The sequence below is a fragment of the Lissotriton helveticus genome, chromosome 10 (genome assembly GCF_964261635.1).
Source record: "Lissotriton helveticus chromosome 10, aLisHel1.1, whole genome shotgun sequence".
In the NCBI taxonomy this organism is placed as follows: domain Eukaryota; kingdom Metazoa; phylum Chordata; class Amphibia; order Caudata; family Salamandridae; genus Lissotriton; species Lissotriton helveticus.
In genome coordinates this window covers 897173002-897188844 of record NC_136071.1, presented here as the reverse complement: position 1 = coordinate 897188844, position 15843 = coordinate 897173002, and the positions used below count along the sequence as shown (strand labels likewise).

Sequence of the window (15843 nt, the reverse complement as noted above, 5' to 3'; positions counted from 1 at the left end):
TAAAAGTAAAGTAATTAGTGTTGCCTTAAATAGGGGTGGCAACAGAATGGTTTGATCCTGAGGTGCTAGAAGTAGGGTAAAGGACAATGCCAGGAATTAAGGTGACAGGAAGGATGGATATACCCTGTATGCAAGGAGTTGGGTAGTTAGCGAAGCCAGAACCTAAGGGTGACGAGATGAGGGTTGGATCTAAGTATGGTAGAAGCATACTAACGACTATGCCAGGGGCTAAGGGTGCAAGGGTAGGGCTGAACCTTGCTATGCCAGAAGCAGGATTTTGTTCAATGCCAGGAAGTGAGAGTGGGCGAAAGCAAAGCTGGATCTGGGTATGTTAGAAGCAGAGTAATGTCCGATGGCAGGAATTAAAATTGGGGAGGGCTAGATCTGGGTTTGCTGGAATCAGGGTTAAGAGTGAGGCCAAGATGTAGGTTGGCAAGACGAGGGCTTAACCCTGCTATGCCAGAAGTACGGTAATGGGCGATGCCAGGAAGTAATGGTGGCAAAGAGAGGACAGAACATGGGTATGTATAAAGCAGGGTATTGATCGATGCCAGAATGACGGTGGGAAGGGGAGGCTCGATCTGGGTATGTTTTGCTGGTTTTAGCCACACCTCTGACTCCGCCCACTAATCCAATCCTCTGCTTATTCCCGCCCCCTGAGTCTCCGCCCACAGTTCCCCTACTTTTTTGTCCCCACTTCGACCACTGGGCCAAACACAAATAATGACACAGTTGTTGTCATTCATGGAGGGCATGTCAGCTGACATGTCTGATCAACGTTGGAGTTGGGCGTCCATGGACTCAACACTGACGGCAGCACTTGCCATCCTGCAGCGTCAATCCCCCCCACTCCTTCTGACCCATCCACATCCCCCTCTCCCATTCCTGTCCACCATACACGCAGACGCACAAGATCAGACACCCCAACAGACACACCCAGCACACTCACACGTAAGTCGAAGCGCAAACCAACATTCACCCAATCTCAGGGGGATGTACGCACACTCACAGGGACCGGGGACACACATCACCCACCCACCCACAGCCACCATTCACCTGACTCACAGCCCTCTACCTCCACTCCCATTGTGTCCCCGGGTTCAGGTGGTAGCCTGTCTGAACTGGCAGCAGTGTGCAGCGCTGAATATGTTGCTACCTTTTGCGCTGACCCTGCCACTGTGGAGGAATCCTCCCCACCTGCGCCCACTACACATACCCTTCCCTCTCCTGTCCCCGCGGTGCCAGTCCCAGACTCAGATGATGCCCCCAATGGGTCCTCGGACCTCTAAGTCCAACATGTGCAGGCAAGTTTTGGGGTGAAAGCCTCCACAAAGTCACACTGTAATGGACTTGGTTTTGGACTGGCCATTGGCCTTCAGTGTTCCTGGACTCATTTAATTTTTTTTCCAACAGATTGGCGCTGAATAAAGCATTTTATTTTTCTGCCTGAACTATTGCATTTCAGGGAATTTCTGTAGGTGCTGTGTGCCTACAAGTTTGTGTGATGTTAATAATTTGGTATTGTGACAGATGTCTATTTTTCTGATGGGACTGAGGTGGGCCATGGTATCTCTGTGCTATCCCAACGTTTCAGATAATTATCTTTATTTGTGTGTGTGCACAGATTTAAGGCTGCATGTGGCTGTGAGAGGGCACTGCTGGGGGTCCTCTGCACCCACCCCCTCTACTGTTGGGCACTGCTGGGAGTCCTGTGCACCCACCCCCTCTACTGTTGGGCACTGTTGGGGGTCCTCTGCACCCACCCCCTCTACTGTTGGGCACTGCTGGGGGTCCTCTGCACCCACCCCCTCTACTGTTTGGCACTGCTGGGAGTCCTCTGCGCCCACCCCCTCTACTCTTGGGCACTGCTGGGGGTCCTCTGCACCCACCCCTCTACTCTTGGGCACTGCTGGGGGTCCTCTGCACCCACCCCCTCTACTGTTGGGCACTGCTGGGGGTCATCTGCACCCACCCCCTCTACTGCTGGGCACTGCTGGCGGTCCTCTGCACCCACCCCCTCTACTGTTGGGCACTGTTGGGCACTGCTGGGGGTCCTCTGCACCCACCCCCTCTACTGTTGGGCACTGTTGGGCACTGCTGGGGGTCCTCTGCACCCACCCCCTCTACTGTTGGGCACTGCTGGGCACTGCTGGGAGTCCTCTGCACCCACCCCCTCTACTGTTGGACACTGTTGGGCACTGATGGGGGTCCTCTGCACCCACCCCCTCTACTGTTGGGCACTGTTGGGCACTGCTGGGGGCCCTCTGCACCCACCCCCTCTACTCTTGGGCACTGCTGGGGGTCCTCTGCACCCACCCCCTCTACTGTTGGGCACTGCTGGGGGTCCTCTGCGCCCACCCCCTCTACTGTTGGGCACTGCTGGGAGTCCTCTGCACCCACCACCTCTACTGTTGGACACTGTTAGGCACTGCTGGGGGTCCTCTGCACCCACCCCCTCTACTGTTGGGCACTGCTGGGCACTGCTGGGAGTCCTCTGCACCCACCCCCTCTACTGTTGGGCACTGTTGGGCACTGCTGGGGGTCCTCTGCACCCACCCCTCTACTGTTGGGCACTGTTGGGCACTGCTGGGGGTCCTCTGCACCCACCCCTCTACTGTTGGGCACTGTTGGGCACTGCTGGGGGTCCTCTGCACCCTCCCCCTCTACTGTTGGGCACTGCTGGGGGTCCTCTGCACCCACCCCCTATACTGTTGGGCACTGTTGGGCACTGCTGGGGGTCCTCTGCACCCACCCCCTCTACTGTTGGGCACTGTTGGGCACTGCTGGGGGTCCTCTGCACCCACCCCCTCTACTCTTGGGCACTGCTGGGGGTCCTCTGCACCAACCCCCTCTACTGTTGGGCACTGCTGGGCACTGCTGGGGGTCCTCTGCACCCACCCCCTCTACTGTTGGGCACTGCTGGGAGTCCTCTGCACCCACCCCCTCTACTGTTGGTCACTGTTGGGCACTGCTGGGGGTCTTTTCCAACCACACCTCAGATGTGACGCACCGTACCCCGAGCTTTCTGACGTGTGTGCGGCGCGTATCACTATTGCAATGGTGATATGCGCTAGCGTGTGACGCACCGTACCCCGAGCTTTCTGAGGTGTGTGCGGCACGTATCACTATTGCAATGGTGATATGCGCTAGCGTGTGATGCACCATACCCCGAGATTAATGACGTGTGTGCGCCGCGTATCACTATTGCAATGGTGATATGCGCTAGCGTGTGACGCACCGTACCCCGAGATTAATGACGTGTGTGCGGCGCGTATCACTATTGGGATGGTGATATGCGCTGGCGTGTGACGCACCGTACCCCAAGATTAATGACGTGTGTGCGGCGCATATTTCTATTGGGATGGTGATATGCGCTGGCGTGTGGCGCACCGTACAGGTATACTTCGGTTGTTGCGGTGGGTTGTACTCACCGTCTGCGCCGTCGTCGGTTTCTATGTACGAGGTCGTAGGCGAACAGGGCTCGGATGACACGGTCGATGGTGTTAATGTTGTGTATGTCGCGTACCGGGGTGCAGTTCGCGGCGGACTCTGGATTTATGGCAGTTTACAGCTCTCGTCTGAAAAGGGCCGTACGGAGTGTCGTCAACACGGATCGTACTTCCTGGTTCGGAAATGGCTGCCGATTTCGTACAGACGTGGCGTACAGCGTCGGATGGAGTGAATCCGTAAGTAGTTTGTAGTTATACGGGTTTTGGTACGAGTCGTACGGAGTGGCGCTTTGGGTTAGGATCGTACTTGCTAGTTCGTTTGGGGACGTTGTTTGTGTACGAATCGTATGGGAAAAACGCTCCGTACAGCTAATCGGAGCACTTTTTACCGGATCGGAATCGACCCTAAAATGTAATAAAAAATAACATTATATTATAAATTAAAACATTAAAATATTTAATAGTCTTTAAACTTACATTTTGCACTCCATTGAGTGCAACAGTAGGGAAAGTGCTGGATAGCAGAGAGGTAAAACTTACTATTCCCACTCCAGTGAGTGCAACAGTAGGGAAAGTGTTGGATATCTGAGGTGTAAAAATTACTATTCCCACTCCAGTGAATGCAACAGTAGGGAAAGTGTTCGATAGCGGAGGAGTAAAAATTACTAGTCCCACGCCAGTGAGTGCACAAGTAGGTAAAGTATTGGATAGCGGAGGGGTAAAAATTACTATTTCCACTTCTGTGAGTGAAACAGTAGGGAAAGTTTTGGATAGCAGATGGGTAAAAATTAATATTCCCAATGGAGTCAGTTCAAAATTGAAAACAAACAAAATATTAACTACAACACATAAGATTTTAAAAAAGAACAAAAGAAAACATTTATAAAAATATTAAACATTTACAAAAGATAGAAACATATTATATTAAAAAGATCTAACAATTTTTTTTTTTAATTTACAGACAAATAACAATTTTTTTATAGAAATTATACATCATCAAAAACATTAATTATTACATACAAGTATTCTTTTTTATTTCCTACCCTATAGCACCACACAATTCACTACGCATATCTAAATTTAAAAAAAGTACCTCCAAATTAACGTCATTAATTATCAGTTAAAAAAATATTATTGATAAAAAGACAAATTAAAACAGATAAAAATTAATTTACTCCCCAAACGATACCCCTATAAAACCAAAACCCACACACAAAATAAAAATTTAAATAAACAATTACCATAAATATTTATAAATGGATTAATTAATATTAATGATCAACTCATTATTAATTAATTAAACATAAATTACTTTCCACCCTTTACCCCAATAAACACCACAATTCACACCTAAAAATCATTACACTATTTCCATAACTAATTTTACATTAATAAATGAATATCAATTAAAAATACCTTATTCATTAATTTTAAAGAATTTACTTCCCACCCAATACCACTATAATCCCCACAACTCACATCTTAGATTAATTAAACAATTTCCATATTTAAATTGTAGTTCATTAATTAGCAATAATTAGCAAATAATTGTTAAATAAATAAATAAATTACTTCCCACCCTATTCCTCTATAAACAACACCACCCGCTCCTAAAAACATAACACAATTAGCATAATTAATTGCCAATTAATTAATAATAATTAACAAGCTATTAAGAAATAATTAATAATACATTAATTCCCACAATTAACACTATAAAATATAACTTAAATACATATTAATAAATACAAAATATGAATTAATTTATAATATTTAAATTACTTCCCATCCTCTTCCTCTATAAACCCACAACCCGCTACAGAACTAAAAATTCAAAATTTATATAAAACAAAATTAATAACTACTAAAAATGTAACACATATAATAAAAAACAAAAGCATTACTTATACAAAAAAATAGTTCACAAACTGTTAAAATGCATACTAAAATACATAACACTAATTAAAATATCAATATTTGTAAAGAACTAAGGGGCCTATTAGGATGGCGGGCCGACTTACGTCTGCCCGCCACACTAGCGGTGCTTGGACCACCTGCCAGTGGTGCGGCGGGTGCACACCGGCAATTAGGTTGTCACCGCCACTGTGGGGGTGGCACCCCCATCCACATCATTGTGATGGGCGGTGCACACAGGGATGTATGTCACTACAACGCATGCTTTTACAACGCATGCCATTACGGCGCAGGTTTTACAACGCAAGTCGTTACAACGACTTGCGTTGGGGGGCGCTGGATAGTGAATAATTTAATATACTATTCCAACTCCAGTCCCCGTGGATAGTAGGGAAGGTGTTGGATAGTAATTAAAGTATTCCCTATCCTAGAGCGCCCTCCAGCGCAATTCGTTGTAATAACTTGCGTTGTAAAAGTTGCGTCATAATGGTAGTGCGTTGTAAAAGTTGCGTTGTAAAGGATGTTTCCCTGCACACAGCACAGCGTGCCACAATGCTGTGGCTGCACACTGTGCATTTGCATGCACAATGTGGCAGGCACAGCGCGGTGCCTGCCACGTTGTGAATTCAAATGAAGGGGGGTACCATAGGTTCCCCCCATGTGCCCCTCCACCCCGCAACATCCTGGGGGCCCGCAACGGGCCTCCAACTGCAAAATCTGCATGCCTTTCCGTGGCGGCGTTGGCTGAATCCCGCATGCATAGTAATAGGTAAGGCGGTGTCTAGCAGACAACGCCACCATATTCAACCCTTTTCCGCCCGGTCGACTCATCAACCAGGCGGAAAAGCAGCAGACGGTCTTCCCATTCGCCACAGTATCTCCAGCCATCATAATATGGTGGGGGAATTGGGAGGTGGGCGGGAGTTAATGTCGGGCGGATCGCCACCACAATGTGGGCGGTGGCGATCCGCCCGACATTGTAATAGACCCCTATATTTTTGCAAACAATATTAATTAGCGTTATTTTCAAAAACGATATTTCTTCCCTCCAAATCGATATTCTTGACCACGATATTCTTGCTGTCGATATTTTTGCATCACGATATTTCCAACTCTATATTTGTGTACGTCGACATTTCAAACTTGATTTTCTGTCTGTGCACCAAGAAAAAGGCTGAATATATCAGGTGGAACATATGGGGATCATTTTGATATTTGACATAGGGCCTGATTTAGAGTTTGGCAGAACGGGTCACTCCATCATAAATGTGATGGATATGCTGTCTGCTGTATTACAAGACCATTATATCCTATGGCATTTGTAATACGGCGGATGGGATATCCATCAGGTTTGGGATGGAGTAACCCATCTGCAAAACTCTAAATAAGGCCCTAAATCAGAACTTGATCCTAGTATTACATCAATGTTGGGTTCTCAGACCTGTTTGTGTCCTACTTAGAGCCACTGGAATTCTGCAATTCTGCAGCAGCAGTGTTTTTGGATAATTATGGATTTGCTGCATTTGCCGATTTTAGAAAAAAAATTGCTTTTAGCTCAAACGGATAAAAAGTTACTAAAAATGCAACAATACATGCAGAGGGAGGCACTTCGCAACGGTTGACTGTCCACCTTTCAGTTGCATATTAGCGTATTTGTGTATTGAACTAGTACTAATAAGTTGAAACCTAAGTCCAGACAGTGTTAACATGTGTAAAATTACAAAACAATAAACTGATACTATCGCAAAATGTGCTGCATTATGCCAATAATCTGCTTTTTCATGATGAATAATTTAGTAAACCCTACCGCACAATTTAGTCCTCCCTTGATGCATCATTCCTGTGTCCATGGTTATACACGAGGTTTTTATTGAGTCATGCTCTAGCAGCTAAGTACAGGACAATTTCTGGATTACAACATGCAAAAAAGTGATGGATGGAATGCTTGAATTAATCTCAACCACTGTTAATTACTCCCAGTACATTGTTATTTTACACACCATGCAACCTCAGCTTGGACCCAGCCATATGCAAATCAGCCTTGACCCTACTCCAATGAGAACAGTCCAGTGAGAACTGCCTGGCCAAGTCCTCCCTGGGTAGAATAGGGGAGATTTTGCACTACTGCTTATCACTGTTTTTTTCTTTATTAATATTACTAGGTTAACCAGATTTGAACCTGTTTGTGTGCTATGCCTGACATATGCCTGCCTAGCATGTGTTACTAATCATTGTTGTGGACAGGTTTTCAATCACCTGGACTCAAGCATGTACTGCTGTATTGATATACTTCATTTGACATCCAATAAACTATATTTGCGTGAACTGTTCCTGCAGAATTTATTTTCATATGCTTCATAAACATCATAATCTTTTCATGATCATTTCACTTTTCATTGAACTTAAACAAACAGTTACAAAACAATCACTGTTTAACAATCAATGTATAGTTGCTTGTGAGTCTTCGCCCAATGCATTTCGGGACAAAATGTCCCTTCGTCAGGGGAAAACTCTGTCAATAAAACACAGTATCAGCAGTCCTCCCTGATCCAGAACCCAAGGCCACCAGAACCGGTTGTACCTTAGTTAGAGCTCATCAGCCAGGTATGACTTGGTTCCAGGGACACAGTGTGTATGGTACTCATGTCTGGCCATACCAATCCCACCTAGGGAGAAACACTAGAGCATACAAAAAATGATTGTATTGTATTGTATTACATAGTTTATATAGTGGTTACTACCCCTGTGTGGGACACTGAAGCTCTTGCCTACAGAGTAGCATGCTACACCAGTTAGGGTGTGTGGTTGGAAGAATGTTGCATTTGTTTTGATCCTATGTGGGAAGTTTTTTCCATGATGTGCGTGATAACCATGAGGTGTGGTTATCGTGTTATGGGGTGCAGCTTGTAGGATGATGTAGTGTCAGAGATAGATTTGCAGTTTTATGTATTTTTGTGTGCTGTTAGTTTTGGACAGCACTGCAGGTCCCTTTATGGCATTTCACATGATATAGTCTGCTTAAGTGGTTAATGCACGGGTTGTCCAATCTGAGATTTTGTGTACAGCTGTGGTCCTGTGCTGGCATAGTTGGAGAGAGACAGAAGTGCAGAGATCTTTAGGGATGAGCATTTTTATTATCATCCCATATCTAACTGTTGATGTGAGATGTAAAGAAGCGGTCAGATTGAATAGATATTTGGGACCTAAGGTGAATGGACTATATTAAAGTCCTCCAAAACTGTCCAGTAATGTGTGACAGATCTCTTCAGTAATGCCATTCCTGTTCATTTGGTGATGTTTGTTTTTTGGCTGTAAAGTGATGGGCAACCCTCATAGCAGGTATGTATTATGGGAAATTAATAGGTATAAGTTACAATTTGTGTCTGACCACTAAATATTATGGTTTTAGTATTATTGTGGACCATAACAGTTATATATGGAAGTACATAACTATATATTGTCACAGTGACCCACAGGTCAGCCCTTCTTTGCTTCCCTGCATAATGAAAGTAATTTGTTGATTGAGTTGTTTGCCATTTGTGGGTTGTAAGCTGAGGATTGCACTTGAGGGTGCAACTTTTTTCTGGGCTCTGTTGCCTGGTTTCAAGTGGTGCATTTATTTAGGAAATTCCCAAGTTTTCGACTGTCTTCTGAAGTATATATGCTCCTGGGTGCTTCTGATGCTGGCTGATAGTGTGTCCCAGAGCTTGGTAGCTTGTAACAAGAAAGCAGTGCCTCCAATGGATTTCTTACTGTAAGGTGGTATGATAAGTGGTGCAAGCCCAGAGTGATACAAGGAATGCTTGAATTAATCTCAGCCACTGGTAATTACTCCAGTGTATGAACTGGGATGCAGCCACAAGTAATTACAGGTGACTGAGATTTATTCAAGAATTCCATCCATCACTTTTCTGTATACTTTTGGATTTCTGGATTAGGGCACAAAATAATATAAGGACTGTGCTGTCAGCCAGCCTGGAGTACATTTCTACTTTCTCATGTTGAACTTGGACCAAAAAAAACCAACTAAAATACAAGTCCTTAAGTCTCATTTTTTTAAATGCCAGAGAGCACAAAGTTCATCACCGGTGAGTCCTCTTTACCTGCTGGAGGTCTGAACATCTCAGGCTATTTTAGGTGGCGTGTGTTGTGCTAGGACTGTGGAAAGGTTTACATTTGAAAGCAGCCTGTTCTCCGTCCTTGGCTGAAGCGAGCCTTTCCGGTTAGCGCCGTGCAGTAAAAGTTAAGTTGCTTCGCGTTAATTCTTGTCTCTTTGATTACTCAAGTAAAGCCAGCATAGAACATTACACGCCCTGTGTGTTCTACAGTGCATTGCCATCTGCCTTTCTTCCCCCTGGCCCCGCCTCCAGCCCCTCCAGCTGGGAGAGAGGCACGCCCACCCCTTGACGTCACCGCGGGACACTCCAAAGGTTCTCGCGGATCATTGTTTTGTAGAGGGAGCCCGAGAGCTTGGCCAAAGCTGTCAAAACTTTTGCAATTCCGGGAGCTGGGAACGGCATTGCTTCACTCACGACTCGTATGAACTGATAAGGATTGCTGGCAAAGGAGACTGGGAGCTTTCCACTCAGTTTCAAGAGTGACAGGAGAGTTTCACAACCTGAGCCGGTAAACGTGTATCTTGGATGCTCCTGTGAAGCCCCATTACTCCTGTCCGGGCAGGACGAAGCATGGGTTTGTACAGCGGGAGCCCGGAGGAGAAGCCGCGGAGCCAGGCGGAGGATTGAGGCGAGGAAGGAGTTGTGAAGAGGACAGAAATCAGTTTTGGGAGGTTAAAAGAAGGGATTGAGGACACAATACGTTCCCAAAGTCTGAAATTTGGAGTTAGGAGCAGAGACTGTGGGACGGCGATAATGAAGCTCCGGGCTGCAGTGCTGCTGGTGCTGTGCATCATCAGACGGGACACCTCAGCCGATGAAGACCAGAAAGGTAAGGAGGGCTCTCGTGCCGAAACGTTTACTTGCTTTATCTCTATCAGGGCGCAGGCGGAGCTCGCCTTTTCGTTTTTTGTCAGTTAAGACCTCGGACACCTCTCTGCGTTCTTGGAGAGTGGACATTGTTTCAGGGCGGCAGCCTTGTTTTGTCAGGTGGGAGTTGATTGCCTGTAGTTTTATCTCAGCGGAGCGCGCGTTGGTTTGAGCGGCCGCCCGGATCGGTCTACATTGACCTGTTGGCGGCTGAAGAAAAGTCCAGCAGTTGCAGGCAGTGCCTCTTCCTGGTGTACCTCATTCTTGGAGATGAAGACGTGAGGGTGGGAGGGAGGAGGAGGAATTTGATCTGCATTCAGCCGGCAGTTCGTCGAGCCAGAAGGAAAGGCATGTTTAACTTGTCTCCAGTGCAGGCAGCCCGGCGGGGAGTTTGGGCAGGTTGCGAGGAATGTTGTGCCTCTTCGGCTCATTTATTTCGGCGGACATAAGGAGCGAAAAGAAAAAAAAGAGAGGCAGTGTTAACTTTGCATTGCCATTGGGTGTGAGTTGATATGTCTCAACCAGGGCCGGTTCTATGATTTTTCGAGGCCCTGGGCTAAAATGGAATGTGCGAGGCCCCTGTAGATAAGTGGCCCCTTGCAAGGAGACCCTTCACAGACACTGCGGGAGTCCCATTGTCCATCATTGTGGCGCCCCCCCAGTTTTAACTTTCATCCCACAAGCATTTCTCACACCTTCAGTTGATAGGTGTGAGAATTGCGTGTGGGCTTAAAGTTAAAACTGTGGGGGCGCAAAAAAGGCTGGATAATGGGCCTCCCACCGTGTCTGTGAATGGGTCTCCTTGCAATTGAAGGGAGCTTCTCCCTCCCCTATGCCTCCAGACACCATCCCTGAGAGGCCCGGGGAGGGGGGCCCCTCCTAAGGACCTTAATTGCTAGGTGACACCTTTCTTTGAAATAGATCGCCAGGGAAACAACAGGACACATCACCAGTGCGTGGCTCCATGCTGGTGGGCTGAGTGCGAGGCCCTGGGCAGCAGCCCATGCCTAGCGCCGGCCCTGGTCTCAACCACAATATTGTGTTGCTGCATCACTATTAATCCCTATAAATGCGCACACACTTTGACGAGTACAACACACAATTGGTCGCCAGTGTAATGAAAGAAACACCCTTAAGGCCCAATGCGTTGTTTTCTTTCACGCTGTCTATCGACAAGGAATTCAGGAAACAACACAAGGTGCGTATTCTTTTTTTTTTCTTCTTCCAAAGTTACCTATTGCTGTCGCTGAGTGCGTGTCTGTTCCGCCTTTCCAGGACTCCACGTCACGCTGGAGCGCATACACAGGCAGTCACACCTTCCGCCCTCTGGTGTGTACACAAACACAGAACAACACGCGTGGAAGTGTCCTAAAGTATGCAATCTGTGTCACTTAGAGCACGCGTCAATGCTCTGTGTAGAGCACAACTATGTAAGTTGTTGTGAAAAAGAAATCAGAAAGAGAGCCCTTTCGAGTTTCCTTTTGAGTACGTTCCCGACGGGCTGCGCTTTCATGTGCTCCCCGGACACCCCCTTTGATGGACACCGCGGCGGTTCAGCTGCAGCCCACTGAGCTCCCACATGGTGCTCGCGGCCCCTCTGTGACACTGGAGTCTGAAACACAAGAGTCCCTGAAGCGACTAAGTCAGACGGGCTGCTTTATCGTACCCTGCTGCGACTTTCGGTTCTCTTCCCAAGAAAGGCAAACAATGCAATAAGGAAGTAATCTGCAGAGGGCACGCCGGTGGCCTCTGAAAGTGAATGTGGATGTTCCGCAGACACCCCCCCCTGGATTTGCTTCCTTTCAATTTGCGCGTATTTTCACGCATGGAGACGGCTGCGTGTTTCCATCAGAATGCAACTGGCACGTGACATTTTGCTGCTTCTGTCAAGTATTTACACACAGGGGTGCACTTTGCTTCCTTCACGGCAGACTAACTCATCAGCCCCCCGAGAGCCAACCTGAGAGGGGCTGTCTGAGAGGGTCTGTTGGGTTAAAGAACGCAAAGCACAGACTCGCATTTTTATGTGAAATTCATTGAACTTTGGCGGATGAGACATTCGTATTTTTCTTGAGGAATGTGGCCACGCATAGTGTTAAGAAAGGGGCACGGTGGTCTGCCACCGCCTCTGTTCTCTGGCACCCTGCTGCTACTGCCACAATAGGGGGCGACTTCGCATCCAATAAGTGGCGTTTTGTTAATGTGTTTTTGCAGAGCGCATTGGTCGCCATGTCCTTGGCCTGTGGGCACTGGGGCTGGAACAGGTTAGCCGGGGGAACTCCCTGTCTCCCAGTTTGCACTGGCTCGAAACGTTGACAACACGTTTTTGATTTAGTGCCCTATGTTATACATTGGTATTTTTTGTGAAATACGCTGTTGTTGGCGAATTAAACAAGAGTACGTATTTACAATACCAACCTTATGCGATTATCGCAATATCGCTTCCTATCACATGAGTGCTATAGAGTGTGCCAATTGTCTGCTATGATAACAGCCTGAACGCCATGCACATCAGTCTGCAAAATGTACTTTCATGTGTTATCCGAATTTTTCTTATATCGAAAGAGACTCAGGAGGACAAAGGGGACAGACAGACATCATCAACACATGTACCTTTATAGTGAGAAGTTGTATGTATGTGTGTATGTACGTATTTGTGTTACTTATAGTAAACGCCTACATGACTGCACCTCGGAGTACCAACCATCATTCCCTGTGTATTCGGGCGGTTACTCTTCCAACAATATCCATGACTGGAATGTGGGAGATGTTCGTTTTTTGGGGAGGAGATATTCCTTCATGCACTGGTTCTGCAGTACCTTCCTGTACTGGCAAAAACGATTTGGCTAATCAGATTTGGTTTCAGGATGCTGTTTCACATCCAGATAGTACAGCTATGTCTTACTTTCTAACATTAAACACCATCCTTTGACCAGGTGTTTCCTTTAGGTGAGTATTTCCACTCTTGTGCATGATTTGGAATGCTCCTCTCATGCAGTACATAGCTATACATGCTATAATGTGGTACTACACTGTCTACACATACAATAAAGGTGGCATTGCTAACCTGTGATGGGGTAAACAATCAACATAGGCAAGAAACGTGCCTCAGTAGCCATTTGTATCTTACACATGAGGAGTTTCATGTCCCTGCAAGTTGGGACCTGTTGTCCGTGCTCATTATTTTAAGGCGGTGGCTTTAATTTGTGTTGTTGTGCAGCGGGGTGCCTCAGAAGCATGCCGAAGAGCCATGAATAGCATTTATTTCCACACTAGCTGTGGCTCTAGGATGGCAACATTGAATGTAAGCAATCCATAGCCATAAAGAATCCACTGAACTACATGTTGTATCGACAGGCCTTAAGATATACTCTAGAGAATGCAGCAGGCCTCACAGGTGTGCCAGGAAGCAAGACTTCAAACAAAAACTTCAAAAGCGCCGTGCACTGGAAAAGTCCATTTATTTATTTATTTTCAAAGTTTTATATAGCGCGAACAAGATCTTTGCAGATATCAGAGCGCTTTACAGAAAGATGGGGGTAAGGGAAGCAAGACGGTGATTAAGCAGACTTTTGTTACAATAATGACAAAAGGTAATACATGAGTAACAAAAAGATCGCAGTCAAATAAAAGCATAACACATGTAGATAATCAAATACACAGCTAATACAGAGTCGGTGTAAAGACTTAGTTCGGACCAAGATAGAGTTCAAGTGAATTTAGCCATTAGGATGGCTTTTACTTCTTTCTTAAAAAGTATAGTGGAGGAAATCAGCCTCGTTTCGGGAGGGAGTGCATTCCAAATCCTGGGTGCCATTCCTGAGAAGGAGCGTTTGTATGTTTTTTCCTTTCGGAATCTTCGAAGTTTCAGGAGGAGAGTTTTTGAGCTTCTATTTTTTCTCGAGCCTCCTGATACAGTCAGCTTTTGGGTGAGGTAGTTGGGTGACTTGTGGTGTACGGCCAGGTGTGTCATGCAGGCAATTTTCAACTGTATTCTGGCTTCAAGAGGCAGCCAGTTCAGGGATCTTAGGTCAGGGGAAATGTGTGAATGCTTTCTTGATCCAGTGATCAGTCTCGCTGCAGCGTTCAAGGAGGCTCTTAGTGGTGCGGTTGTAGATAGGGGGAGGCCGCTGAGAGCTACTATTCCGTAGTCTATGCGTGGGATGACTAGGGCTTGTACTGCAATTTGGAAGTCCTTAGCTGGGAAGAAGGGTTTAAGTTTCCTCAGAGTGTTGATTTGGAAGTTCGCTCCTTTAGTTGCTTTGCTGATATGCTGCTGCATGTTGAGATTGGCGTCAAGTGTGATGCCTAAGGATTTCGCTGAGTCTACAATGGTGGGTTGGATATTGAGTGCGGTTAGGTGCTTGAGCCAGGATTGGGTGGTGGAGATTTTCGCAGGTGGTGAGATCAGAAGGAACTCCGTTTTCTGCGCATTAAGTTTGAGGTGATTATCCGCCAACCATGATTGGGTGTTTCTGAGCGTGGAGTTCAGAAGTTTGATGTCTTCCGGGGACTCTAGTTTGAGGTAGAGTTGAGTGTCATCAGCGTACATGTGAAAGTATACATTAGATGCTTGAAGCAAGGTGGTGAGTGGTTCCATGACTAGGTTGAACAAAGTGGGGGATAGGGAGGATCCTTATGGGACGCCTAATGTTACAGGTACAGACGAGGACAGCACGTTATTGATCTTGAACTTATGAGACCGGTTATGTAAAAAGGAAGTGAACCATTTGAGAACAGTCCCTGATAGACCCATTCTGGTGTTTAACAACTCAAGTAGATTCTCATGTTTGACGGTGTCAAATGCTGAGGAGAGATCGAGTAGTATGAGGAGGCAGAAGTCATTGTGATCAAGGATTTGGAGGGTGTCATCGATTTATATGCGTCATAGCCGTTTCCGTACTGTGTCTTGCTCGGAAGCCTGATTGATGGAGGTTGAGGAGGTCAAACTGATCGATGTGTTTTGTCAGTTGGAGTTGTACGCATTTTTCCAGCAGTTTGGCCAAGGTGCCATAAACTGTTGCTGTGGACCGGCATTTGGTCAACATGTGTCATCATGCCTCAGTTAGTGTACATGTGCGAACCAGCATGTGAAAAAGTCGTTCAGCACTGTCATCGTCATACATGTTCTTAAGTGTGTCTCCCAACCTCTAATGCAAAGTGCAAACCTTCCAACTACAGCCGGAGGTCCACCTGAAAGTGCAAAATAGGCTTCTAGCCCTGTATCAAGGTTAGGTACAAGGGCCAGGAAGGAAACAGTGTAGAAATGAGCTAGAAAGAAACGATAGAATGGGCTCAAAGGGAGTGAGAGGGATACGTGTGCCCTTCGACCCACACTTGTTAGTTGTTGTGGTGTTTACCCATCTAAGGACAGGAGAGGTTGAGTGGGAAGTCTACGAGTAGCGCTGAGATGGAGACCAAGGAAGGATGTATAGGGAATCCAGACTCATGGCTCTTTGTAGAATCAAAGCAATGTTCCCACCACAACTGAAGGC

General features: G+C 46.4%; 1 protein-coding gene across 1 annotated transcript in view; it reads left to right on the top strand.

The window, feature by feature from the left end:
* Positions 1 to 9774: 9774 nt before the first annotated feature.
* EGFR (epidermal growth factor receptor) overlaps positions 9775 to 15843 on the top strand; it is a 503676-nt gene continuing 497607 nt past the window's right edge. The window contains exon 1 of the mRNA XM_078663539.1: positions 9775 to 10310. Coding sequence (XP_078519665.1) covers positions 10235 to 10310 — 76 coding nt within the window. The 5' untranslated portion in view covers positions 9775 to 10234. The remainder of the gene's footprint in view (positions 10311 to 15843) is intronic.